The sequence below is a fragment of the Coregonus clupeaformis genome, chromosome 5 (genome assembly GCF_020615455.1).
Source record: "Coregonus clupeaformis isolate EN_2021a chromosome 5, ASM2061545v1, whole genome shotgun sequence".
Taxonomy (NCBI): Eukaryota; Metazoa; Chordata; class Actinopteri; order Salmoniformes; family Salmonidae; genus Coregonus; species Coregonus clupeaformis.
In genome coordinates, this window is record NC_059196.1 from 40,249,224 (window position 1) to 40,275,823 (window position 26,600).

General features: G+C 45.7%; 1 protein-coding gene across 1 annotated transcript; it reads left to right on the forward strand.

Annotated features, from left to right (window-relative positions):
• LOC121557851 (retinal guanylyl cyclase 2-like) lies at nt 1–26,595 on the forward strand. Its single transcript, XM_045216335.1, has 20 exons — nt 1–347; nt 546–1,367; nt 12,783–13,084; nt 13,372–13,726; nt 13,820–13,904; nt 14,048–14,144; nt 14,231–14,365; nt 14,492–14,572; nt 16,453–16,629; nt 16,818–16,974; nt 17,591–17,740; nt 18,069–18,217; nt 19,467–19,630; nt 19,838–20,030; nt 20,215–20,389; nt 24,621–24,719; nt 25,278–25,372; nt 25,470–25,555; nt 25,802–25,897; nt 26,512–26,595. Exons 2-19 carry the CDS (start codon nt 623–625, stop codon nt 25,872–25,874), a joined length of 3,318 nt encoding a protein of 1,105 aa, XP_045072270.1. The 5' UTR covers nt 1–347; nt 546–622; the 3' UTR covers nt 25,875–25,897; nt 26,512–26,595.
• The last annotated feature ends 5 nt before the right edge of the window (nt 26,596–26,600 follow it).

A 26,600-nucleotide genomic window follows, 5' to 3' on the forward strand; every position in this document is an offset into this window, starting at 1 on the left:
CTAATGAGCTAACATTATAAGGTGAGAAGAATGTTACTTGTGTGTGGAGTAGACCTGTGCCTGGCGCGCTAGTCTCTTCAAGCGTTAACAGCGGCATGTAAGGAGCTCTCCAGGGTGCTGAAGTTGACAGACACAACGGGGCTCCTGCATCTGCCTCACTCTATCATAGAGACCAGAAAGATAATGAGGTGTTGTGTCTTCAACTGGGCAACGGTATGACATTTCACATGAGTGAAAATATAGAGAATACTGGAATGGTGAGGTGAGGATTATTGCAAAAAAAAACAGGAGCTTTAAAAAGCTCTCCTCGGACTTCTCAGCTTTCAAGAAGGCCAAGAAAAGCAATGGTAAGTGCAACCTATTATGATTCAAGCTATGCTATTCACGACTGTCTCTTTGAGATATCATGCTATCAAATACAGTGATCTCACTCTCACATCGCCTACTTTGTTTTAACAATATGCAGTTTATACAACTTTGAAGTATCCTAACCCTAATTATAAATTATCTTAAAATAAATAGGCTAACCTTAACTTTTTTTGCAGGTGTCTTTGGTTTGGTTTATAATGCTTTGATGTAGGATCAGATCACAGTTCACCAATACGGATACTTAAGCAGGATAATGCAACATATTCCTCTAAATGTTGGAGGTGTGCTATGGGACTTATCCAACTATCCCTACAGCCCCATCTTCAAGAGCAGACACAGCCTTGCAACGCTGCCATTCTATAACTTTCTGCTATGGGTCCTGCTCGGGGTTTTGACGTTTCCATGCTGTGTCCAGTGTTTAATCTTCAAAGTTGGGGTCCTTGGGCCCTGGAACTGCGACCCGGTCTACTCCAAAGCCCTACCTGCGGTGGCCGCTAAACTGGCTGTGGGCAGAATAAACGAGGATTTCAGTTTAGATTTGGGCAGCAAATTGGACTTCGTGATCCTGCAAGAAGCCTGTGAAACATCTAAAGCATTGACAACATTTGTGTACTACGAGAAGATGGTGGACGGTTTCGTCGGCCCCACGAATCCAGGATACTGTGACGCAGCCTCACTTTTGGGCAAAAACTGGGATAAAGCTATCTTTTCCTGGGCATGTATTAACTATGAGTTGGATCGAATCAAGGGCTACCCAACCTTCGCACGGACACTGCCGTCACCTACACGGGTGTTGTTCACCGTGTTGAAGCATTTCAGTTGGGCCAACATCGGCATCGTGTCTTCCAATGAGGATATCTGGATGGACACCGCCGGTAAAGTGGCCAACTCCCTGCGGAGCCAGGGACTTCCGGTTGGCATAGTAGCGTCGGTGGGAATGAACGAGACGGAGATGGAAAGCACACTGAGCAGAATCCAGGCTGCAGGAGAGATCAAAGGCAAGTGTTTTTAAGAACATCTTTACCTTCTCTTTGATGAAGTTTTGGTTACTGGAGAGATGCAAGTGGCTGGTCAGTTTAAAGGGATAATCCGCAGTTGAAGCAATAACAAATCGTTTCCCGCCCCTGTTTCAGTAATAAGCTGAGGGATGGGGCTGGAGAAATGTAACAACTCTCAAATTCATAGACAGAGCTATGGATACAAGTACTAACCATCCATGATATCTACATTATAGTTTTAACCATGTTTTGAGGCTATAAAGTGTTTGTTTATATTTACTATTTACTTTGTTTACAAACATTGGAGTACAACAAGCAGTGGCGATTTCAGCATGTCAATCTTGGTGGGGCAAACTTAACATTTTTGGGGGGGATGCATGCCAGCAAAGCCACTACACTACACAACACAACACTAAACAATACATTTAATTGCACTATAACGGTGACAAACAGTGCCCACAAACTGTTAGGGTCTACATAAAGCTGTCCCAACAGCAGAGCTTTCAGCACAATGGCATAAATCCTTACCACCACTACACCTGGCTATCAGCAGAGCCTTGTCTGGCAGCGAAACAGTTCATTCAGCCTCATTTACTGCCTTTTTAAAAACCATAGTTGATATGGCTGACTTGCTTAAACAAATGTGGTTACTACTGACTCCTTGTGGATTTGTGTGAGTCGATAAGAACCGCATTCTCCTTCAATAATAACGAACACCAAAATGAGTTTTGACATTTATGTTCAGTAAAATCCTCATGTTTATTCTTATATCAAACACTTAGCTCTAAGGATAAGCAAGTGCAAGCAAACGAGCTGCGACGAGGTAGGCCTATTCATTCAGCACTTTCAAAATGGACACCGACAGATTCAGATAGATGTTAGTTCAGATAAATTCAGCAAGATGTTGAGGCCTTAACTTTACTCTTCTTTAAGTCACCACACACAGAGAGAGAGAGACAGAGAGAGAGAGAGAGAGTCGGTTAGCCTACCATTTCAAGTATTTGATTAGGCCTATGTAGTCTAAAAAGGAAGGAAAATACAATCATGATGATCCACTTTTATATACAATATACAGACGCACTGCCCCCCGTTTCAGGAGAAGACCCAGATGCAGACAGTGTCGAAGTAACAAAAGTTTATTACTAGAACCAGGGGGCAGGCAAAACGACAGGTCAAGGTCAGTAATCCAGATCAGAGTCCAAAAGGCACAGAACGGCAGGCAGTCTTAGGGTCAGGACAGGCAGAGGTCAATAATCCAGGGTGGTGTGACAAGGTACAGAACGGCCGGCAGGCTCATGGTCAGGGCAGGCAGAATGGTCAAAACTGGGAAATCAGGAACTTGAAAAAGACAGGCGCAAGGGGAAAACTGCTGGTAGGCTTGACGAAACAAAATGAACAGGCAACAGACAAACAGAGAACACAGGTATAAATACCTGGGTATAATGGGGAAGATGGGCGACACCTGGAGGGGGGTGGAGACAATCACAAAGACAGATGAAACAGATCAGGGTGTGACTGTCACGATCGTCAGGGAGAGAAGTAGACCAATGCGCAGCGTGCTGAACGAACATGTTTACTTTAATTAGTTAAAGTTTTAAACACAATACAAAAACAAGAAACGACTCGTGAAGTCCATGGTGACAATGACCGAACACGGAACAAAAACCCACAAACACAAAGTGAAAACCAGACAGTTAAATATGGCTCCCAATCAGAGACAACCAGCCAACAGCTGACACTCGTTGCCTCTGATTGGGAGTCACTCAGGCAAACATAGAAAACAACAAACTAGAACCCCCAACATAGAAATAACCACATAGAATGAACACACCCTGGCTCAACAACTAGAGTCCCATAGCCAGGGTGTGACAGTACCCCCCCCTAAAGGCGCGGACTGCGACCGCGCCTCAATAAGAGCAAAACAGGGGAGGGCTGGGTGGGCATACCTCCTCGGCGGCGGTTCTGGCTCCGGGCTTGCCCACCACCCTCCAACAAACCCCCCATAGCGCCCCTGGTCCGGTCTGGCCCCGCTGGCTGGAGCTGGACTGGACGTAGCAGGAGCGGTTAGCTTCAACTCCGTAGTGGAGCCGTTGACCGGTACCTGGTTAGGCACCGGTGACCCAGGCACGGGTTGTGCCGGACAGACGACGTGCACCCCTGGCTTGGTGCGTGAGGCAGGAAAGGACCGGACCTGGCTGACGATGCGCACCCCTGGCTTGGTGCGTGGAGCAGCAACGGGCCGGACCGGGCTGACGATACGCACCCCTGGCTTGGTGCGTGGAGCCGGAACGGGCCTCACCGGACTGACGACTCGCACCCCTGGCTTGGTGCGTGGAGCCGGAATGGGCCTCACCGGACTGACGACTCGCACCCCTGGCTTGGTGCGTGGAGCCGGAACGGGCCTCACCGGACTGACGACTCGCACCCCTGGCTTGGTGCGTGGAGCAGCAACGGGCCGGACCGGGCTGACGTGCGCACCCCTGGCTTGGTGCGTGGAGCGGAACGGGCCTCACCGGACTGGACGACTCGCACCCCTGGCTTGGTGCGTGGAGCAGCAACGGGCCGGACCGGGCTGACGATGCGCACCCCTGGCTTGGTGCGTGGAGCCGAACGGGCCTCACCGGACTGACGACTCGCACCCCTGGCTTGGTGCGTGGAGCCGGAACGGGCCTCACCGGACTGACGACTCGCACCCCTGGCTTGGTGCGAGTGGCAGGAACGGGCTGGACCAGGCTGACGACTCGCACCCCTGGCTTGGTGCGAGTGGCAGGAACAGGCCGGGCCGGGCCGGGCTGGCGACGCGCACCGTAGACTTGGTGCGAGTGGCAGGAACAGGCCGGGCCGGGCTGGCGACGCGCACCGTAGGCTTGGTGCGTGGAGCAGGGACAGGCCGGGCTGGGCTGGCGACGCACACCGTAGGCCTGGTGCGTGGAGCAGGGACAGGCCGGGCTGGGCTGGCGACGCACACCGTAGGCTTGGTGCGTGGAGCAGGGACAGGCCGGGCTGGGCTGGCGACGCACACCGTAGGCTTGGTGCGTGGAGCAGGGACAGGCCGGGCTGGGCTGGCGACGCACACCGTAGGCTTGGTGCGTGGAGCAGGGACAGGCCGGACTGGGCTGGCGACGCACACCGTAGGCTTGGTGCGTGGAGCAGGGACAGGCCGGGCTGGGCTGGCGACGCACACCGTACACTTAGTGCGGGAAGGAGGAACGGGCCGGGCCGGGCCGGCGACGCACACCGTAGGTTTGGTGCGAGGGGCAGGAACAGGCCGGGCCGGGCTGGCGACGCACACCGTAGGCTTGGTGCGTGGGGCAGGAACAGGCCGGGCTGGGCTGGCGACGTGCACCGTACACTTAGTGCGGGAAGCAGGAACGGGCCGGACCGGACTGGTGACGCACACCACTTGCTTGGTGTGAGGAGCGGGACTGGGTTTCATCATAACCCTCCGCTCCCTCAGCTGCCTACCGAGTTCCTCTCGCCGTGCCTCATTTCTCACCCTTTCCCTTATCGCCTCCAATAGCTCCATCCTCTGCAACACTAACTCCTGCTCCCTCTGCGCCAGTAGCCCCCTTAACCTGGTGGCCTCCTCACCTAATCGCCCTGTGGCAGCCTCCTGCTGCCCAGTCGCCCCTGCCGTGTGCCCCCCCCTAAAATTTTTTTGGGGTTGCCTCTCGACCGTCCGACGCTGACACTGCTTACGCCGTTGCTCCTCTCTCCATCGCCTCTCAACTGTCTCACTCCATGGCCGGCGATCCATCCCGGCCAGGATCTCCTCCCAGGTCCAGGACCCTTTCCCATCCAATATCTCCTCCCATGACCAGGCTGCCTGCTCCTGGACACGCTGCTTGGTCCTGGTATGGTGGGTTTTTCTGTCACGATCGTCAGGGAGAGAAGTAGACCAATGCGCAGCGTGCTGAACGAACATGTTTACTTTAATTAGTTAAAGTTTTAAACACAATACAAAAACAAGAAACGACTCGTGAAGTCCACGGTGACAATGACCGAACACGGAACAAAAACCCACAAACACAAAGTGAAAACCAGACAGTTAAATATGGCTCCCAATCAGAGACAACCAGCCAACAGCTGACACTCGTTGCCTCTGATTGGGAGTCACTCAGGCAAACATAGAAAACAACAAACTAGAACCCCCAACATAGAAATAACCACATAGAATGAACACACCCTGGCTCAACAACTAGAGTCCCATAGCCAGGGTGTGACAGTGACAGACAGCGCATTGCGCAAACAAAGCAACCCTCGCAATATCAACTGGAATTACATGGGTCTGTTTCTGAACTTTTTGTTGAAAACAAACAAATGTTTGAATGGGAAGAGACTGTCACTGGCAAACATGGTTACAGACCCAACAACATTATATATTATCCCCTCCTCATAAAGAAAAGCACATGAGCTAATTATAATACACAAAGTAAGTAAAACAATGAAATCATTCCAACATTGCCTAAAATGATGAATAAGATATTAATGAGACAGACCTATATAAGCAATAGGACTATAACAACTGAGATGTACAAACTATGGCATAAGAGAATGACAAGCGGATAAGAGGCTATCTGTAATTTCGATTAAGACATTAATGAGCGAGCTAAGATGGACGTAGTCAATATAACTATTTTTTCAGCACTTTTGAAATGTACAGCGACAGAATTCAGAACATGAAACGTGCTTACAGTATTCTCCATGTACACCAAGTCAGAACCGTAGCATAAATAAAGGGGGCATACAGTATAAGCAGACAATATTCGATGATTACATTTCTCTAACAAGTCAAGTCAAAACAGTAGGCTAAGTTCTGAGCGGGAAAGGGACCAAATTATTAGGGTGAGGCACATGGGCTACTAACAGCTTACTACACAACATGCACTTAGTACTACTTTCTTAGTGTAAAAGAACAACGTTTATCAGTCATGGGTCAAGTGCAAGTACAGATGATTACATGTAGTAATTAGTAACAGCGCCACCCTCAGGCACTCCAGGTAAGTACATGTACATCTTCCTTTCTTTACATTTTCTATTTAATTTTTTATGTTCTTTCAACTCAGTGTTTCACATTGCAAACAATAAACTCTTTTTTTTCACAACATAACATAGACATCACAATTGTCATCTCATTGTTAATGTCTTTTCAATGTTTTATTTATTATTTTATTCTAATTTTTTCTTTTTCTTTTTTTCTTTCAACAGTCTTTTCAGTATAGTCTTTTCAGTACTGGTAGCGTTTTGGCATTCTGATAGGTCTTCAGTGTTGCTTTCCACTGTTTGTTTTGGTGTTGTTGGTGCTGGAGAACACACAGGTGAGTAGTTTTCATCCACCGGATAAGGTAAGTTCATTACGGTTTCTGAGTGTCTCTCTGGGTGTGTTGTTTCATGTGTTTTTAACAGGTGTCTCCGGTTCCTTTTGTAGATTCTCTCGTTTTGTGTTTGTACTATGTATGACCTTGGCTGGTCATGTTTTCCAAGTACAATTGCTGGTTGCCATTTGTTGTCTTGTCTGATCCTGACTCGTTCTCTTTCCTCCATGACTGAAAGCTTACGTGTGCCTTGGTCAAAGTAGTGTTTTTGTCTCTGTTGTCTGCTTGTGAGACGGCTCCTGACATGCTGATAGAGTCCTGGCTTTAACAATCTATTTGATGTCCGAATCTTTGTCTTCAGCCTTATTCCCATTAGTAGTTGTGCAGGTGAGAGACCAATTCCATCCAGGGGTGTGTTTCTGTACTCAAGGAGAGCTATGTAAGGATGTCCATTGCTGTCTCGTGCTTTTTTCAACAGGTTCTTCACAGTCTGAACTGCTCTCTCAGCTTGGCCGTTTGACTGTGGAAATCTAGGGCTCGACGTGACATGTTTGAACTCCCAGCTGGTAGAGAACTCGGACATTTCTTGACTCAGCAACTGTCTTCCATTGTCGGAGCACAAAACGTCGGGCACCCCATGCCTTGCGAATATTGACTTTAGTGCTGTAATGACGTGTTTGTGACTTGTTGTCCCACTGAGCTTGAAGATTTCTGGGTATTTTGAGTAGTAATCCACACATAGTAGATGTGGTTGTAATGGAAGAGGTCCACTCCAACTTTGGCCCAAGCTCTCTCTGGGACTGGATGAGATATGAGCGGCTCTCTTTGGTTGTTGTATTTGTATGTGTTGCAGACTGCACATTTTGTTACAACATATTCAATCTGTTTAGCCATGCCTGGTCAGAACGTCCCTTGCTGGTTCCTTACATTTTACGATTCCCATGTGTGCTTCATGGGTTTTTTCCATAATTTCTTCTCAAATTTTCGGAGGAACGACAAGTTTTGAACTTTTGAACAGCAGTCCATCTGAGTATGTCAAGTCCTCTCTGAAGGTCCAGTAGTGCTATATTTTCTTTGCAACGTTCCCTCTCATGTCTGGCCATTCTTTTTTAACTGTTTCTGTGACCAGTCTTAACTCTTCATCTTCTGCTGTTACTGTTTTGAATTGCTGCAGTTTTTCTTCTGAAACCGGTAGTTGATGAGAAATGTAGTTTACATCTAGCTCACCATCCAGCAATTTCTCTCTCTGTTCCTTCAGGTATGCTTGGCTCAGTGGATCAGCGATGTGTATCTTCTTTCCTGGTTTATATGTCACATGTAGACTGTATCTCTGTAGTCTCATCAGAATTCTCTGCAGTCTGGCTGGTGCTTTCTGGAGCAACTTCTTGAAGATTGTTTCCAAGGGCTTGTGGTCTGACTCCACCTGGATCTGTTTTCCATACAGGTATTGATGAAACTTCTCGCAGCCATATACTATCGCCAGTTGCTCTTTTTCAATTTGAGTGTATCTCTTTTGACAGTCTGTGAGGGATCTTGACCCATATGCGATTGGCTGACCATCTTGCAGGATCACAGCTCCCAAGTCTTCTGAGCTTGCATCCACAGATTGTGTCACTGTTTTTTTCACATCGTAGTACTTTAAAACTGGCACATTGCTGATGAGTGTTTTAAAGCTTTTGAAGCTCTGTTCCTGTGAAGACTCCCAGTGCTACTGAACATCTCCTTCTAGCAGTTGGCTCGGAGGTGCGCTGACATCTGAGAGATTTGGGATGAACTTTGCGAGATACTGCAACATTCCCATGAACCTCTGAAGCACTGCTTTGTCCTCTGGCTCTGGCATTTATTGTATTGCTCTGACCATTTCTGGTTTCGGGCCTTCTTTGCATAACACATGTCCAATGTAGCAAATTTCTGTCAATCTGATTTGGCACTTGTCCTTATTCAGTTTTGATGCTTCTCAGTCTGTCTAGTAGCTGTCTCAGTCTCCGGTCGTGCTGCTCTGTGTCATCACCCCAGACAAGAATGTCATCCATGATGTTTATGACACCTTCCAGACCTTCCAAATGCTGGGCGAGGCACCTCTGGAACACCTCTGGATCGGATGCGATTCCGAACGGCAGTCTCTTGAATTAATACCTCCCAAACGGTGTATTGAATGTGCAGAGTCGGGAGCTCTCTTCATCCAGTTGGATTTGCCAGAATCCTTGGTTTGCATCAACTACTGAAAATATCTTGGCGTTAGGTATTTCAGCAACTACATCTTCAATGGTACTTAAAGGATAATGTTCTCTCTTGATGGCTTTGTTTTTCTTGGCTCACAGTACGTTCGGAAAAGCTCTTTTAATACATCCAAGTCATCTACATCATCGACAAAATCGAAAGTATTGAATACCTTGATTGCATCATCTCCGGCTACGTGCAGGAATGTGGCACATTTCACTTTTTCAGATTTCTCGGAGATGCCGCTGTCGATGATATAAGGGTTTAATTTCTGGATCCACACAATTTCCTGGTTTCTCTCCAGGTTCAGAGGAGGTCTCATTTGTTCCATCTTTTGGAATGTTGAGGTTTCCTTTGTATTACTTTTTAACACCATGTAATATACACTGCTCAAAAAAATTAAGGGAACACTAAAATAACACATCCTAGATCTGAATGAATGAAATAATCTTATTAAATACTTTTTTCTTTACATAGTTGAATGTGCTGACAACAAAATCACACAAAAATGTTCAATGGAAATCAAATTTATCAACCCATGGAGGTCTGGATTTGGAGTCACCCTCAAAATTAAAGTGGAAAACCACACTACAGGCGGATCCAACTTTGATGTAATGTCCTTAAAACAAGTCAAAATGAGGCTCAGTAGTGTGTGTGGCCTCCACGTGCCTGTATGACCTCCCTACAACGCCTGGGCATGCTCCTGATGAGGTGGCGGATGGTCTCCTGAGGGATCTCCTCCCAGACCTGGACTAAAGCATCCGCCAACTCCTGGACAGTCTGTGGTGCAACGTGGAGTTGGTGGATGGAGCGAGACATGATGTCCCAGATGTGCTCAATTGGATTCAGGTCTGGGGAACGGGCGGGCCAGTCCATAGCATCAATGCCTTCCTCTTGCAGGAACTGCTGACACCTCCAGCCACATGAGGTCTAGCATTGTCTTGCATTAGGAGGAACCCAGGGCCAACCGCACCAGCATATGGTCTCACAAGGGGTCTGAGGATCTCATCTCGGTACCTAATGGCAGTCAGGCTACCTCTGGTGAGCACATGGAGGGCTGTGCGGCCCCCCAAAGAAATGCCACCCCACACCATGACTGACCCACCGACAAACCGGTCATGCTGGAGGATGTTGCAGGCAGCAGAACGTTCTCCACGGCGTCTCCAGACTCTGTCACGTCTGTCACATGTGCTCAGTGTGAACCTGCTTTCATCTGTGAAGAGCACAGGGCGCCAGTGGCGAATTTGCCAATCTTGGTGTTCTCTGGCTAATGCCAAACGTCCTGCATGGTGTTGGGCTGTAAACACAACCCCCACCTGTGGACGTCGGGCCCTCATGCCACCCTCATGGAGTATGTTTCTGACCGTTTGAGCAGACACATGCACATTTGTGGCCTGCTGGAGGTCATTTTGCAGGGCTCTGGCAGTGCTCCTCCTGCTCCTCCTTGCACAAAGGCGGAGGTAGCAGTCCTGCTGCTGGGTTGTTGCCCCTCCACGTCTCCTGATGTACTGACCTGTCTCCTGGTAGCGCCTCCATGGTCTGGACACTACGCTGACAGACACAGCAAACCTTCTTGCCACAGCTCGCATTGATGTGCCATCCTGGATGAGCTGCACTACCTGAGCCACTTGTGTGGGTTGTAGACTCCGTCTCATGCTACCACTAGAGTGAAAGCACCGCCAGCATTCAAAAGTGACCAAAACATCAGCCAGGAAGCATAGGAACTGAGAAGTGGTCTGTGGTCACCACCTGCAAAACCACTTCTTTATTGGGGGTGTCTTGCTAATTGCCTATAATTTCCACCTGTTGTCTATTCCATTTGCACAACAGCATGTGACATTTATTGTCAATCAGTGTTGCTTCCTAAGTGGACAGTTTGATTTCACAGAAGTGTGATTGACTTGGAGTTACATTGTGTTGTTTAAGTGTTCCCTTAATTTTTTTGAGCAGTGTATTAGCACACTCGGGCTCCCGAGTGGCGCAGTGGTCTAAGGCACTGCATCTCAATGCTTGAGGCGTCACTACAGACCCCCTGGTTCGATTCCAGGCTGTATCACAAACTGACAATTGGCCCAGCGTCGTCCAGTTTTGGTCAGTGTAGGCCGTTATTGTAAATAAGAATTTGTTCTTAACTGATTTGCCTAGTTAAATAAAGGTAAAATAAAATAAATAAAACTGAGGCAGGAATGCGAGTAAAAGAACAACGTTTATCAGATGTCAAATGCAAGTACAGATGATCACATGTAGTAATTAGTAACAGTGCCACCCTTAGGCACTCCAGGTAAGTACATGTACATACATGACACTTAGCTACAGTATACATACCTCCCTAGCATATTACATAATTTATGCAGCAGCATACAAGACACTTTTGGACTCACCGTTGTTGTGCTGTGCTCAGTTGAACAGGAAGGTGGTGTGGCGGTCCTTCTTGTGGGCAAATTTTGTCATCAAACTTTGTTTTCAAAGTCTGGCATTCTCTGGATTTATGGTGCTTTCAAGACAACTGGGAACTCTGAAAAAAAACAAGGTCGAATCATGATGTCAGTGATCTTCAGGTTGGAGCTCTAGAAAGAGGCCAGAGTTCCCGACTTGGAATTCCGAGTTGGATGTCCGTTCAAAAAGTTTTTTTCCGAGTTCTGAGATTCTGAGATTTCCCAGTTTCAAGTTTTCAGTTGTTTTGAACGCGGCATAAGTCATGCTGGATTGACAGCATGGCCAATGTATTTAACAATTTCTGGACCATGGTGTTGCGTGTGAAAATGTATCCTTTTAAGCTTGGAAAAGAGACCCTTTCAGACAGATGTTTTAAATCCTTAAACCCAGACATGGACCAAACAACCTATCAACCGAAATAGCAGGCAGGGGAAGCAAAATAGTGATTGCTTTGCAAGGCTTACAGTTAGCCACTGATTCCTTCCAAACCACTAATTGTTGAATTTGCGATTTCCAACTTGTTGTGTAATGTTTATGTCCAATGGCCGATGAGCACCGATACGTTTTATCTATAATTTATCTTCATATGACAAGGATTGAAAAGGATTTGCCAGTAGATTGTCGATGTGATTCATGATGATGACTGCTTGTCTAGCTTGCTAGCTAAGATTTTGAAAGTATGATGTTGACATGATCAGTCCAATCAAAGCTATGGTAGATATAACGTGATTTGACATCATTTTATCTGTGGCGAATGACCATGAGCCTTCTTGGATGGGCACATCTAATGTAAATCTATGGCAGCACCCAATGGGGCTTGAACTGCCTAGCTCTCCCTGTATATTCTGCGGTGATGTAGTGTCCCCATGAGTGACAGAACACTGAGCCAGTCACGGCACAACTAGAGAAGATTAACAACGCCTACGCTCTGTATTTTCCACTGGCTGCCCCTCCACCACAGAAAGCACTGAGCTAGGCAGAAACACCTGCATTTTGGAGCTGCCTTACTCAAGAAAGCAAGAAAGAGACCATGTTTGTATGCAGTTTATTCACTCAATAAATGTGTTTTTACATTGTTTGCAAACTGATATGTGACACAAATTAATGCCAAAATAACATGCAAAACAGGCAACAACAAAAAACAGGTGGGGCTCATTTATAAGTCCCTTATTTTATGTAGCAACTGCAGATTGCCCCTTTAAGGTAGGGCCCTCTTGGGCAATGATGAATGTTACCTCCTCAAGTGTTGATTAAGTTATTTCTGACTTGATTATTCAATGCTTCCAACTGGATTGTCAGGGTTGTCGCTCAAGTGTGAATCAATGCTATTATGAATCAATAATTTGTTTGCAGTAGGATGATTCAGCAACATGCACAGATATGCAATTCCTTCATGCACATTACAGGTGTCGACCCCTCACTATTTCTGTCCTGTGTGTTCCAGTGATCATCATGTGCATGCACTCTGCTCTGATTGGTGGGGAGCAGCAGACAGCCTTCCTGCTGAAGGCCCATGAGATGGGTCTGACGAAGGGCCGCTACGTGTTTGTCCCCTACGACACCCTGCTCTACAGCCTGCCCTACGCCAACACATCCTACTTCCCCCTGCAAAACAACACCAAGCTGCGGCAGGCCTATGACGCCGTGCTCACCATCACCGTGTCCTCTGATCTGATGTCATTCAACGAGGCGTTCAACATGGCCAAGAGGTTTGAGGAACTCACCATGTCACTGGTCCCACAGCAGGTGAGGAGAGTGTTTCTTGATACTTTCAATTCTGGGATGTGAGTGGACTCCATCTGAATTTCAATTGATTGTTATGTTATCACATTGTTATTATAATAATATTATGAATTAGCCATTGATTGCATTTATTGAACATTGGTTATGTAGAGAAACACCATAGTCTTCAGGCCATTTGATGTATAACTTTTTTTGGGGTGAGTTTTAGATCAGTGTATCACTCTCAGTTTGGGAGAAGCTAATCACTTTAGCCAAATAAACCATTTATCAATGGCCTACTTGCATTCCAGGTCAACCCCCTGTTTGGAACCATCTACAACGGTATTTACCTCCTTGCCAAAGCCATGCACAATGCCAGGAGAGCTGGCCAGTGGCTCTCCGGGACCAACCTAGCTTATTTCACCAGGAACATGACGTTCTCTGGCTTCAACCAGAAGATCCAGATAGACACTGAAGGGGAGAGCCAGACCAACTATGTCATCCTGGACTCCGACGGATGGGAGGGTCAGCTGTACCGCTCCTATCTGGTGGACCTGAGCGCTGACATGGTCCGCTTCGCGGGCAAATCCATTAACTTCCCCGGGGGTTCCCCTCCCCCTTCAGACTCCAGCTGTTGGTTTGAACCAAACACAATCTGCACTGGAGGTAGAGAACCTGTTTGCTTGTTAGTTTGTGTCTTTCATTCTTCCATCACACAACCAAACTATGTATTTAGTCTCCATGTCTTACCTGTCTCAGGTGTGGAGATAACCTACGTCATAGTGGTGTTTGTGATCATCTTCGTTCTGATCGTGGGAGGACTTGGTCTAAGTCTGTTCGTAAGGTAACTCTTCTCACTATGCTGTTCATCTGTTTCTTACTGTATTTTTATGCCGTTTAGATACATAGAGACTAAAAACCCAGACAGAGATAGTTGGTATTGCTGTGCTGTGATCTTGGCTGACTTGCTCTCTGATTGGCTGGCAGGAGGAGAATCCAGCAGATCCAGTTGGTGAAGGGGCCCAATCGGATCCTACTGACTCTAGAGGACCTCACGTTCATCAACCCTCAGCTTAGCAAGAGGGTAACTATATTTTCCCATGTGATTCTCTACAACATTACCTCTATCTGATATACTGTATGTTCATTCATCTATTTTATGCCTCATAGAAAATCACTCTAGAGGACCTGAGTGAATCTAAAAGTGCAATAGATAACAACAGTATGCATTCAGGAGGCCCGCACCACTCTATGAACAGCATCACTACAGCAACACATGAGACCACAAATGTAGCTGTCTATGAGGTAGGTTGACGATGTTTACCGTTGAACCACAAGTCGACGTTTCATCCCTATCCCAAAATATTTCAATGTGACTTGTAGAGAACGGAGCCCGGATAAAACCGCATATTTTCTTCCATGGCTTCACAGGGCGACTGGGTGTGGCTGAAAAAGTTTGAAGAAGGCCATTTCAAGGAAGTCAAGCAGAGCACCACCAAGATCTTTACAAAGGTAAAACCAAAACATAACAACAACAGCAAGTTCAAGCACAAGTACAGTGAAATGCTTGCGAGCTCTACCCAACAGTGCAGTAATCAATATCTAAAATAGTATAACTAATAAATAAATAAAAATATAATATATATATATATATACACTACCAGTCAAAGGTTTGGACACACCTACTAATTCAAGGGTTTTTCTTTATTTTTACTATTTTTTTTACATTGTATAATACATCACATTTATGAAATAACACATATGGAATTATGTAGTAACCAAAACAGTGTTAAACAAATATATTTTATTTTATATTTGAGATTCTTCAAATAGCCACCCTTTGCCTGGAATTCGTCACCTGGAATGCATAACAGGTGTGCCTTCAAAAAAGTTAATTTGTGGAATTTATTTCCTACTTAATGCGTTTGAGCCAATCAGTTGTGTTGTGACAAGGTAGGGGGGGTTACAGAAGATAGCCCTATTTGGTAAAATACCAAGTCAATATTATGGCAATAACAGCTCAAATAAGCAAAGAGAAAGGACAGTCCATCATTACTTTAAGACATGAAGGTCAGTCAATACGGAAAATGTCAAGAACTTTGAACGTTTCTTCAAGTGCAGTTGCAAAAACCATCAAGCGCTATGATGAAACTGGCTCTCATGAGGACACCACAGGAATGGAAGACCCAGAGTTACCTCTGCTGCAGATTATTAGTGCATTAGAGTTACCAGCCTCAGAAATTGCAGCCCAAATAAATGCTTCACAGTGTTCAAGTCACAGACACATCTCAACATCAACTGTTCAGAGGGGACTGTGTGAATCAGGCCTTCAAGGTCGAATTGCTGCAAAGAAACCACTACTAAAGGACACCAATAAGAAGAAGAGACCTGCTTGGGGCAAGAAACACGAGCAATGGACATTAGACCGGTGGAAATTTCTCCTTTGGTCTGGAGATTTCTGGTTCCAACCGCCGTGTCTTTGTGAGACGTGGTGTGGGTGAACGGATGATCACCGCATGTGTATTTCCCACCGTAAAGCATGGAGGAGGAGGTATTATGGTGTGGAGGTGCTTTGCTGGTGAAACTGTCTGTGATTTACATTTACATTTGACATTTTATTCATTTAGCAGACGCTCTTATCCAGAGCGACTTACAGTTAGTGAGTGCATACATTTTATTTCAATTTTTTTTCTTCATTATTTCAAATTCAAGGCACACTTAACCAGCATGGCTACCACAGCATTCTGCAGCGATACGCCATCCTATCTGGTTTGGGCTTAGTGGGACTATCAATTGTTTTTCAACAGGACAATGACCCAACACACCTCCAGGCTGTGTAAGGGCTATTTTACCAAGAAGGAGAGTGATGGAGAGCATCAGATGACCTGGCCTCCACAATCCCCCGACCTCAACCCAATTGAGATGGTTTGGGATGAGTCGGACCGCAGAGTGAAGGAAAAGCAGCCAACAAGTGCTAAGCATATGTGGGAACTCCTTCAAGACTGTTGGAAAAGCATTCCAGGTGAAGCTGGTTGAGAGAATGTCAAGAGTGTGCAAAGCTGTCATCAAGGCAAAGGGTGGCTATTTGAAGAATTTCAAATATAAAATATATTTTTGATTTGTTTAACACTTTTTTGGTTACTACATGATTCCATATGTGTTATTTCATAAATTTGATGTCTTCACTATTATTCTACAATGTAGAAAATAGTAAAAATAAAGAAAAACCCTTGAATGAGTAGATGTGTCCAAACTTTTGACTGGTACTGTATATAAGAAATAAGAGATGAAGCTATGTAGAGGGTCAGTGCCAATACCACATTTACAATGTATAGAGTCATGTCTGGGATGTGAGTTTTTTTTGTTTCTTCATTTTGTGTGAATGTGTCCAGATGAAGGATCTGCGAAATGAGAACATCAATCCATTCCTGGGGTTTTTCACAGACTGTGACATGTTTGCCGTGGTGACGGAGCATTGTTCCCGTGGCAGCCTGCAGGACCTCCTGAGGAACGACGACGTCAAGCTGGACTGGATGTTCAAGTCTTCTCTGTTGCTGGACCTAATCAAGGTATGACATGCTTGACACCTCATGTTACAGAACTTTTTTTACTAGTGTAATTTGTCCCAATAAAGATTTAAAAATATCTTCTAAAAACTGTTTCGGCCAGCAGATCATGTTCATTTCAAATGTTTTTATTTTACTTTGTCATAAGTAACACCAATGGTTTACCACTGTTGATCATATTGGCCTCTCAGGGTATGAAGTATCTGCACCATCGAGAGTTCCCTCACGGCCGGCTGAAGTCACGGAACTGTGTGGTGGACGGACGCTTCGTCCTCAAGATCACAGACTACGGCTTTAACGAGCTGCTGGAATCCCAGAAATCCCCCCAAAATCTAGTTCCACCTGAAGGTAACATCTATGCCTAGATTAGCATTTTTTGTGTGAAAATGTTCAGTCTTCCATATCATGTTAAAGGAGCAGTGCAGTCAAAAACATGATTTTCCTGTGTTTTATACATATTTCCAAACATATTTCCAAACTGATGTTAATGCCCTTTTAGTGTAAGAGTTGTTTGAAAAGACTGCCTTCAATTTCAGCTTGTTTTGCATGGGTGGAGTTTTGGACCGCCTGGTGACATCATAACAAAGAGAGTTTGCCCTCCTCTCTGCCAATAGCAGTTCGTTTTCAGGTTACACATCCCTCCCACTAGGCTCCTCCAGTTAGGCCCCTCTCAGACCACTCCCAAACAGTCCTAGCAAAATTCTTGCTTGAGAAATGACATTTTGCTAAGAAGTTATTTTTGTTTGTTTTTGACCATTTGAATTGAAAACAATCACAGTAAGGTACTTAATTGTTATCCAGAAATGATTTGGCTGCATTGGACCTTTAAAGATGGACTTGACACACATTAATTTGTATTTCTAGTTTGTGAGCATAAATCTATGTCATTTAGATTATGTATGCTTCTCATGTGCTGCATTTAACTACAATGCCAAAATCATGACCCTGTGCCTCTGTATCTCAGATCAGTTTTGGACAGCTCCAGAGTTCCTCCGAGATGTGGAGAACTCTCGGAAGGGGACCTATAAAGGAGATGTGTATAGTTTTGCCATTATACTCCAAGAGGTGGTTGTCCGAGGACTTCCATATTGCATGCTGGGTCTGACTCCTGCGGGTAGGTCTGGGGGATACAAAACCATACAATCCACTCTGAGAGGCAATTTTTTGTTTTACCTTGAGGTCATTTTTCTGTCTTTTGTGAATCAACATCAATTGATTGATTAGTTAAACTGTTATCGTTCGAGTAAGGTCAGAGTTGTAAATCACAATAATTTCCCTATCTACAGTGTATTATGTAGCGACATATTGTACATACAGAATTTCTGCTTTGCTTTCACAAACTGTCTAGTACCAGCTGCCAATAAGCTGTGTAATGAGTTGTTATGCTCCCGTGCTGCTGCTATATAACCTCTCTCCTCTCTTTCTCTCTCCCTCACCATCAGAGATCATCCGTAAGGTGAAGAAGCCTCCTCCCATGTGCAGGCCCACTGTGGCCCCAGATCAGGCTCCTCTGGAGTGTATCCAGCTGATGAAACAGTGCTGGAGCGAACAGCCTGACCGCAGACCAGCCTTCGATGAGATCTTTGACCAGGTCAGCAACCCTCATCTGTCTCCATGGTTATCTGCTGTCAGTGTCATAGCAGGGTAATGCAGGGAATATGTCTGGGTAATTATTCATTGGCCGTGTCCGGAACCTGTCTTGCCTACTACTTAATAAAAGAACATACTGTGTACTAATCAAACTACATACTATTTAGAATGTACTGTTTAGTAAAAACTAATGCAGTAAGCAACAAATATTAACATACTAGGCTCACCCATCCTGTCACGATCATTGATGAACGGGTCAGACCAAGGCGCAGCGTGAAATGCACACATGTTTATTTTATAAACTAAACACACGAACAAAACAACGTGACGTGACGTGACGTGACGTGACGTGACGTGACGTGACGTGACGTGACGTGACGTCCTCAGGCTAAACACAATACAAGCCTATACACGGAACAAGATCCCACAACTAATGATTGCAAACAGGCTACTTAAGTATGATCCCCAATCAGAGACAACGAGCGACAGCTGCCTCTGATTGGGAATCACACCCGGCCAAACATAGAAACACAATACCTAGAATGTAAACATAGAAATAATAACATAGATCTCCACACCCTGACTCAACATACAAGAGTTCCATACGTCAGGGCGTGACACATCCTGAGAATGTGTCATCTAATAATGCGCAATTGCGTTGATTCCCGACATTCATTCATTTGGGTACAGCGCGTCCCCTTATCTCATTATCAGCTGATTATCAGCTGTTGTCAAACACACATGAGTCTGGAATAGGGTTGCAAAATTCCGGGAACTTTCAATAAATTCCCTGGTTTTCCCGAAATTCCGGTTGGAGGATTCCCGGAATCAGGAGGGAATAAACAGGAAATCCGGAATCCTCCACTCAGGACTTCTGGAAAACCAGGGAATTTACTGAAAGTTCACGAAATTGTGCAACCCTAGTCTGAAAAGATGATTCTCTTCCTCAAAAGTGTGCAGCGAATTCTACTAGATGAAAAGCCGAAATTAGTATAACATCCTGGCATTTAAAGCATACTTGATTTTTGAAATTTCACATATTATAAAACTTTCTATTTTCGCGTACATAAAATGGATACGATTTAGAAACGCTAGTATGGGTATTCAGGCACGGACAAAGTCTTGGCTCATAGCTTTATGGATTTTTTGCAGAGAGCATAAGTCATACCTGATATTACATAATGTAGTGGTGCACCGATGATGATGATGATGATGATGATGATGATGGTGGTGGTGGTGTTGTGTCACAGTTCAAGCTGATCAACAAGGGCAAGAAGACCAACATCATTGACTCCATGTTGCGGATGCTGGAGCAGTACTCGTCTAACCTGGAGGACCTGATCAGAGAGAGGACAGAGGAGTTGGAAGTGGAGAAACAGAGGACAGAGAAACTGCTCTCTGAGATGCTACCTCCGTGAGTCAAGCATCATGTTATAACACACACAGAGACATCTAAAGAAGTCAATGGGCATTTTGTTATTTCAAGATATCATTCTTGTACAATGCCAAGGGTATTATCGTTCCATCCCATGATACAGTACTGTACTTGTAACTTTTAATGATTGTTTGTTGCTCTGTGTCATGTTACCACGAACACAAAATGTCCCTTGTCACATTACAGTTCTGTGGCAGAGGCTCTGAAGACGGGTGCGACGGTGGAGCCAGAGTACTTTGATCAGGTCACAATCTACTTCAGTGACATAGTAGGCTTCACCACCATCTCCTCCCTCAGTGATCCCATCGAGGTGGTGGACCTGCTCAATGATCTGTACACGCTGTTCGACGCTGTGCTCAGCAACCACGACGTATACAAGGTCAGTTATACTATTTTCACACTACTGAGTTGAACCAAAATGAGCTGAGCCGAGGCATCATAGTTGCGGGTTGGGGTGCCATGCTAGGGAAGCTTCACAACAGCACAAATCAAGTGACGTGAGGATTTTTCGAGTATCAATGTGGCAATGTTTTACTATATGCCTGTTTGTTTTCATTATGTAGGTGGAGACCATTGGTGATGCCTACATGGTGGCATCAGGTCTCCCCAAGAGGAATGGCAACAAACACGCAGCGGAGATAGCCAACATGTCCCTGAACATCCTGAGCTCTGTGGGCACCTTCCAGATGCGCCACATGCCGGGCGTGCCCGTCAGGATACGAATAGGGATACACTCAGGTGAGAGAGGGCAGGGGTTGTCCCTGCCTGGCAGAGACACTCTGAAGCTAGGCCACATTAGCTAGTTCATCAATCTTGCTCAATGGATGAATGCCAACATGAGGTGTTTATAAATTTCTTTCCAAAATGCTATTTATCAATTTTCAGAAATCTTGGTAAATCAGCTTCTACTGTTTAAAGAACTTATGAAAGAGATTGGTGTGAATTTTCACTATCTAATCATGGCATGGGTTTGTTCAATGACAGACATGTATTTGTTTGAAATCTATCACTTGATGGTTTCATTTCAGAGAGACAAATAATCATGTTTATTCTTTAAACGCTATATATCCACCTCACTCTCAGAGAAATAAGTAGTATTGCTAGGTTTTGCACAGTCAAATGTAACAAATAACTACATTTTTTATAAAGAACCGTACAAATGATACATCAATATATATATATATTTTTTAAACTATACAGTAATATGACATCTGTATGTAAAACATTAACATTTGACATTTTTGTAATTTAGCGGATGCTCTTATCCAGAGCGACTTACAGTTAGTACATTCATCTTAAGATAGCTAGGTGAGACAACCAAATATTACAGTCAAATATACAGTCTGCAAACATTCCATTCCAGCTAAAAAATTTATATATAGTGTTTAGAAAAATAAAACTACATTTTAATGCACACTTAAAATCAATTAATTGAAATAGTAATATTTTACACGCACATGAAGGTACCCATAAGCAGCAATCATTTAATCATTTCTGGTGAAAAAACACAAATGTGAAACATTTGTGGATATAGCGTTTTGGAAATAAACTCTTCATATCATAATCAATCACTTTTTTGTCTTGGCGTTTTTCCTATTTTGTTGCATTACAACCTATAATTAAAAATTATTTTTATTTGGATTTCATGTAATGGACATACACAAAATAGACAAAATTGGTGAATTGAAATGAAAAAAATAACTTGTTTAAAAAAATTCTAAAAAATTAATAAACGGAAAAGTGGTGTGTGCATATGTATTCACCCCCTTGCTATGAAGCCCCTAAATAAGATCTGGTGCCACCAATTACCTTCAGAAGTCACATAATTAGTTGAATAAAGTCCACCTGTGTGCAATCTAAGTGTCCCATGATCTCAGTATATATACACCTGTTCTGAAAGGCCCCAGAGTCTGCAACTGTCACGATCGTTGGTTAGAGAGGACCAAGGCGCAGCGTGTTGAGCGAACATACTTTAATAGTAAAGTGCAAACACGAATACAAAACAATAAACGATACGTAACGTCCTCAGACAATGACTGACAAGGAACAAAAACCCACAAACACAAGGTGAAAACAGACATTATAAATATGGCTCCCAATCAGAGACAACGAGCCAAACAGCTGACACTCGTTACCTCTGATTGGGAGTCACTCATCCAAACAAAGAAATACAACCACATAGAACAACCCAACCAAACAGAACACAACGAAACGAACACACCCTGGCTCAACATACAAAGTCCCGGAGCCAGAGCGTGACAGTACCCCCCCCTAAAGTCGCGGACTGCGACCGCGCCTCAATAAGGGCTAAACAAGGGAGGGCTGGGTGGGCATACCTCCTCGGCGGTGGTTCTGGCTCCGGCCCTGATCCCCACCTCCTCTCCAACCCCCCAAAGTACCCCTGGTCCTGTCTAGCCCCGCTGGTCGGAGCCGGACTGACGACACGCGCCCCTGGCTTGGTGCGTGGAACAGGAACGGGCCTCACCGGACTGACGACTCCATTCCCTGGTTTGGTGCGAGTAGCAGGAACGAGCTGGACCAGGCTGACGACTCGCATCCCTGGTTTGGTGCGAGTAGCAGGAACGGGCTGGACCAGGCTGACGCCTCGCACCCCTGGCTTGGTGCGAGTAGCAGGAACGGGTTGGACCAGGCTGGCGACTCGCACCCCTGGTTTGGTGCGAGTGGCAGGAACAGGCCGGGTCGGGCTGGCGACGCACACCGTAGGCTTTGTGCGTGGAGCAGGGACAGGCCGGGCTGGGCTGGCGACGCACACTGTAGGCTTTGTGCGTGGAGCAGGAACAGGCCGGGCTGGGCTGGCGACGCACACCGTAGGCTTTGTGCGTGGAGCAGGGACAGGCCGGGCTGGACTGGCGACGCACCTCGTAGGCTTGGTGCGTGGAGCAGGGACAGGCCGGGCTGGGCTGTCGACGCACACCACTGACTTGGTGGGAATGGCAGGAACCGGCCGGGCTGGGCTGACGACGTGCACCACTGACTTGGTGGGAATGGCAGGAACAGGCCGGGCTGGGCTGACGACGCGCACCACTGACTTGGTGGGAATGGCAGGAACAGGCCGGGCCGGGCTGTCGACGCACACCACAGACTTGGTGGGAATGGCAGGAACAGGCCGGGCTGGGCTGACGACGCGCACCACTGCCTTGGTGGGAATGGCAGGAACAGGCCGGACCGTACTGGGGACACACACCACTGGCCCCACGCAGGGATCAGGAACGGGCCGGACCGGACTGGTAACACACCACAGTACCTCTCGCCGTGCCTCCACACTTTCCCTCTCCTCTGTGCCCAGTGGCCCCCTAACCTGGCGGCCTTCTCTGCCAACGCTTTGCACCGCTCTAACCCGTACACCTGCTGCCCCGACGTCGTGAGCCCCCCTAAAAAATTTCCTGGGGTCTCTCCTCCCCGTGGCCCAGGCCTCTCTCCCTCTTGCCAGACTCGCAATCATCTCCTCCCACGTCCATCCTCTCTCCTCGTCACGCTGCTTGATCTGGTTAAGGTGGGGTTTTTCTGTCACGATCGTTGGTTAGAGAGGACCAAGGCGCAGCGTGTTGAGCGAACATACTTTAATAGTAAAGTGCAAACACGAATACAAAACAATAAACGATACGTAACGTCCTCAGACAATGACTGACAAGGAACAAAAACCCACAAACACAAGGTGAAAACAGACATTATAAATATGGCTCCCAATCAGAGACAACGAGCCAAACAGCTGACACTCGTTACCTCTGATTGGGAGTCACTCATCCAAACAAAGAAATACAACCACATAGAACAACCCAACCAAACAGAACACAACGAAACGAACACACCCTGGCTCAACATACAAAGTCCCGGAGCCAGAGCGTGACAGCAACACCACTATGCAAGGGGTACCACCAAGCAAGCGACACCATGAAGACCAAGGAGCTCTCCAAACAGGTCAGGGACAAAGTTGTGAAGAAGTACAGATCAAGGTTGGGTTATAAAAAAATATCCCCTTAGAAACTTTGAACATCCCACGGAGCATCATTAAATCCATTATAAAAAAATTGAAAGAATATGGCATCACAACAAACCTGCCAAGAGAGGGCCGCCCACCAACACATTAATCAGAGAGGCAACAAAGAGACCAAAGATAACCCTGAAGGAGCTGCAAAGCTCACAGCGGAGATTGGAGTATCTGTCCATAGGACCACTTTATGCCGTACACTCCACAGAGCTGGGCTTTACGGAAGAGTGGCCAGAAAAAAGCCACTGCTTAAAGAATAAAATAAGCAAACACGTTTGGTGTTTGCCAAAAGGCATGTGGGAAACTCCCCAAACATATGGAAGAAGGTACTCTGGTCAGATGAGACTAAAATTGAGCTTTTTGGCCATCAAGGAAAACGCTATGTCTGGCGCAAACTCAACACCTCTCATCACCCGAGAACACCATCCCCACAGTGAAGCATGGTGGTGGCAGCATCATGCTGTGGGGATGTTTTTCATCGGCAGGGACTGGGAAACTGGTCAGAATTGAAGGAATGATGGATGGCGCTAAATACAGGGAAATTCTTGAGGGAAATCTGTTTCAGTCTTCCAGAGATTTGAGACTGGGACAGAGGTTCACCTTCCAGCAGGACAATGACCCTGGGCATACTGCTAAAGCAACACTCAAGTGGTTTAAGGGGAAACATTTAAATGTCTTGGAATGGCCTAGTCAAAGCCCAGACCTCAATCCAATTGAGAATCTGTGGTATGACTTAAAGATTGCTGTACACCAGCGGAACCCATCCAACTTGAAGGAGCTGGAGCAGTTTTGCCTTGAAGAATGGGCAAAAATCCCAAGCCACTGTATTTCCTTTTCTAACTGTCTGTATGTGGGGATCCATCAGTCATAATGAGGGAGGTTGGAGCAGTAGCAGGCCATGGTTTGGTTTCTCAATGTGATGGCTGAGATGTGATGCTCATGTGTTGTGTGTGTGTACAGGGTCATGTGTTGCTGGGGTGGTGGGTCTGACCATGCCTCGGTACTGCCTTTTTGGAGACACAGTCAACACTGCCTCTCGTATGGAATCCACTGGGCTGCGTGAGTATCAGAGGTTCTTGGTGTTGATTTACAAAACATTAAGAACACCTTTTTAATATTGAGTTGCACCCCCCCACCCCCCATGTTGACTCCAATGCTTCCCACAGTTGTGTCAAGTTGGCTGGATGTCCTTTGGGTGGTGGAACATTCTTGATACACACAGGAAACTGTTGAGCGTGAAAACCCCAGCAGCGGTGCAGCTCCTGACACAAACCAGTGCGCCTGGCTCCTAATACCATACCCCGTTCAAAGGCATTTAAATATTTTGTCTTGCCCATTCACCCTCTGAATAGCACACATACACAATCCATGTCTCAATTGTCTCAAGGCTTAAAAATCATTCTTTAACCTGTGTCCTCCCCTTCATCTACACTGATTGAAGTGGATTTAACAAGTGACATCAATAAGGGATCATAGCTTTCACCTGGATTCACCTGGTCAGTCTGTCATGGAAAGAGTAGGTGTTCTTAATGTTTTGTACACTCAGTGTATTTCTGCTCAGGATGTCTGCATTATTTTGCTGGTATGGTTTGTAGTGACAGTGTTATTTCCTTTCAGCTTATAGAATTCATGTGAACATGAGCACTGTGAAGATCCTGCGCTCCCTCAACGAGGGCTACAAGATAGACGTCAGGGGCATGACAGAGCTGAAGGTATAAACACCTCACAATACATCATCCTCTGTGTTCACCTGTAGTATTTCTTTCAACTGTTTATAAATAAATCATGAATAATGATATGTTCCTACAGGGTAAAGGCATTGAAGAGACATACTGGCTGGTTGGGAAAGAAAACTTCACAAAGCCTTTACCGAACCCTCCAGAAATTAAACCAGGGTAAGACCTCACAATACAGTACCTTATGTTGAGACCCTGGTGAGAACCACTCTAAGTGAATCGTAACATGTCTACATTTCATTCAGTGAATATTTGTGCATTGATTATACAGCAGTTGTATGTGTTTATGTGTAATAATTTCACTAATTTTCTCATCATTCACTGCATGAGCAAAATGGAGCCCCAATGAGTACCAGGATGTGATTGAGGCTGTTGTGGTGGCGTTACATGTGTTGTCTACTTTAGGGATGACAATCATGGACTGAACCCAGAGGATATAGCTGCGTACAAGAGAAAAAAAGCAGAGAAAAAAGCTTGATTCTCTGAGTCAAAATCGAGGAGGTAGCTAGCAACTTGCATGCCGTGCTCTGTTGTGTCATGGTGGAAAGCTAGTTGTTGTGTGGGTTCTTATGTTGCATGTAGTTTGTGGCTTTCACAATCTGTGGGATTTTGTTGAGCCCCCTCTACTACCCCCCCGCCCCCTCTACTGTCCATCCATAGTCTCTTGACCTGATCTCTTCAAGTCTTGATCTGATCTCTTCTCTAATCTTCTGATCTTATCACCTTCAATACCGTTAAAAGCAGAGCTTGACCTTCCCAGAAAAGCTCTATTCATTTTGGATAATCTCTTTCCATCGTGAGTGGTTCACCCTCATTACCGTCCTTCCTTTCTTCTCAGCCTCTCATTTGATGCAGCACCTCTAAGACACAGGTGGCTGGTGACACCTTAATTGGGGAGAACGGGCTCGTAGTAATGGCTGGAACGGAATTAATGGAATTCACTCCATTCACTCCATTCCAGACATTATTATGAGCCATCCTTCCCTCACCAGCCTCCTGTCCTCTAAGACAATTAACATTCTGAGTCATGCTTCTTCTGCCATGTCATCTCTCTCATCTTGTCTCGCCAGTGAAGGTACGTAGAGTTTAAATGTTATTTGATCTTCCATTCTCAGGGACAACTGGCAAGAGATGGTGACAGATGAGATCAAGACGATATTTCGCAAGGCCAACCGGGAGGTGGACAAGCCTAAAATCTGAGCAG

What these genes read in the sequence shown, in the direction of transcription:
- LOC121557851 (XM_045216335.1), top strand. Translation starts at nt 623, where the DNA reads ATGCAACATATTCCTCTAAATGTTGGAGGTGTGCTATGGGACTTATCC. An exon ending in AAACACAATCTGCACTGGAG is followed by an intron (nt 13,727 to 13,819) that starts GTAGAGAACCTG and finishes TACCTGTCTCAG; the next exon opens with GTGTGGAGATAACCTACGTC. An exon ending in CAAATGTAGCTGTCTATGAG is followed by an intron (nt 14,366 to 14,491) that starts GTAGGTTGACGA and finishes ATGGCTTCACAG; the next exon opens with GGCGACTGGGTGTGGCTGAA.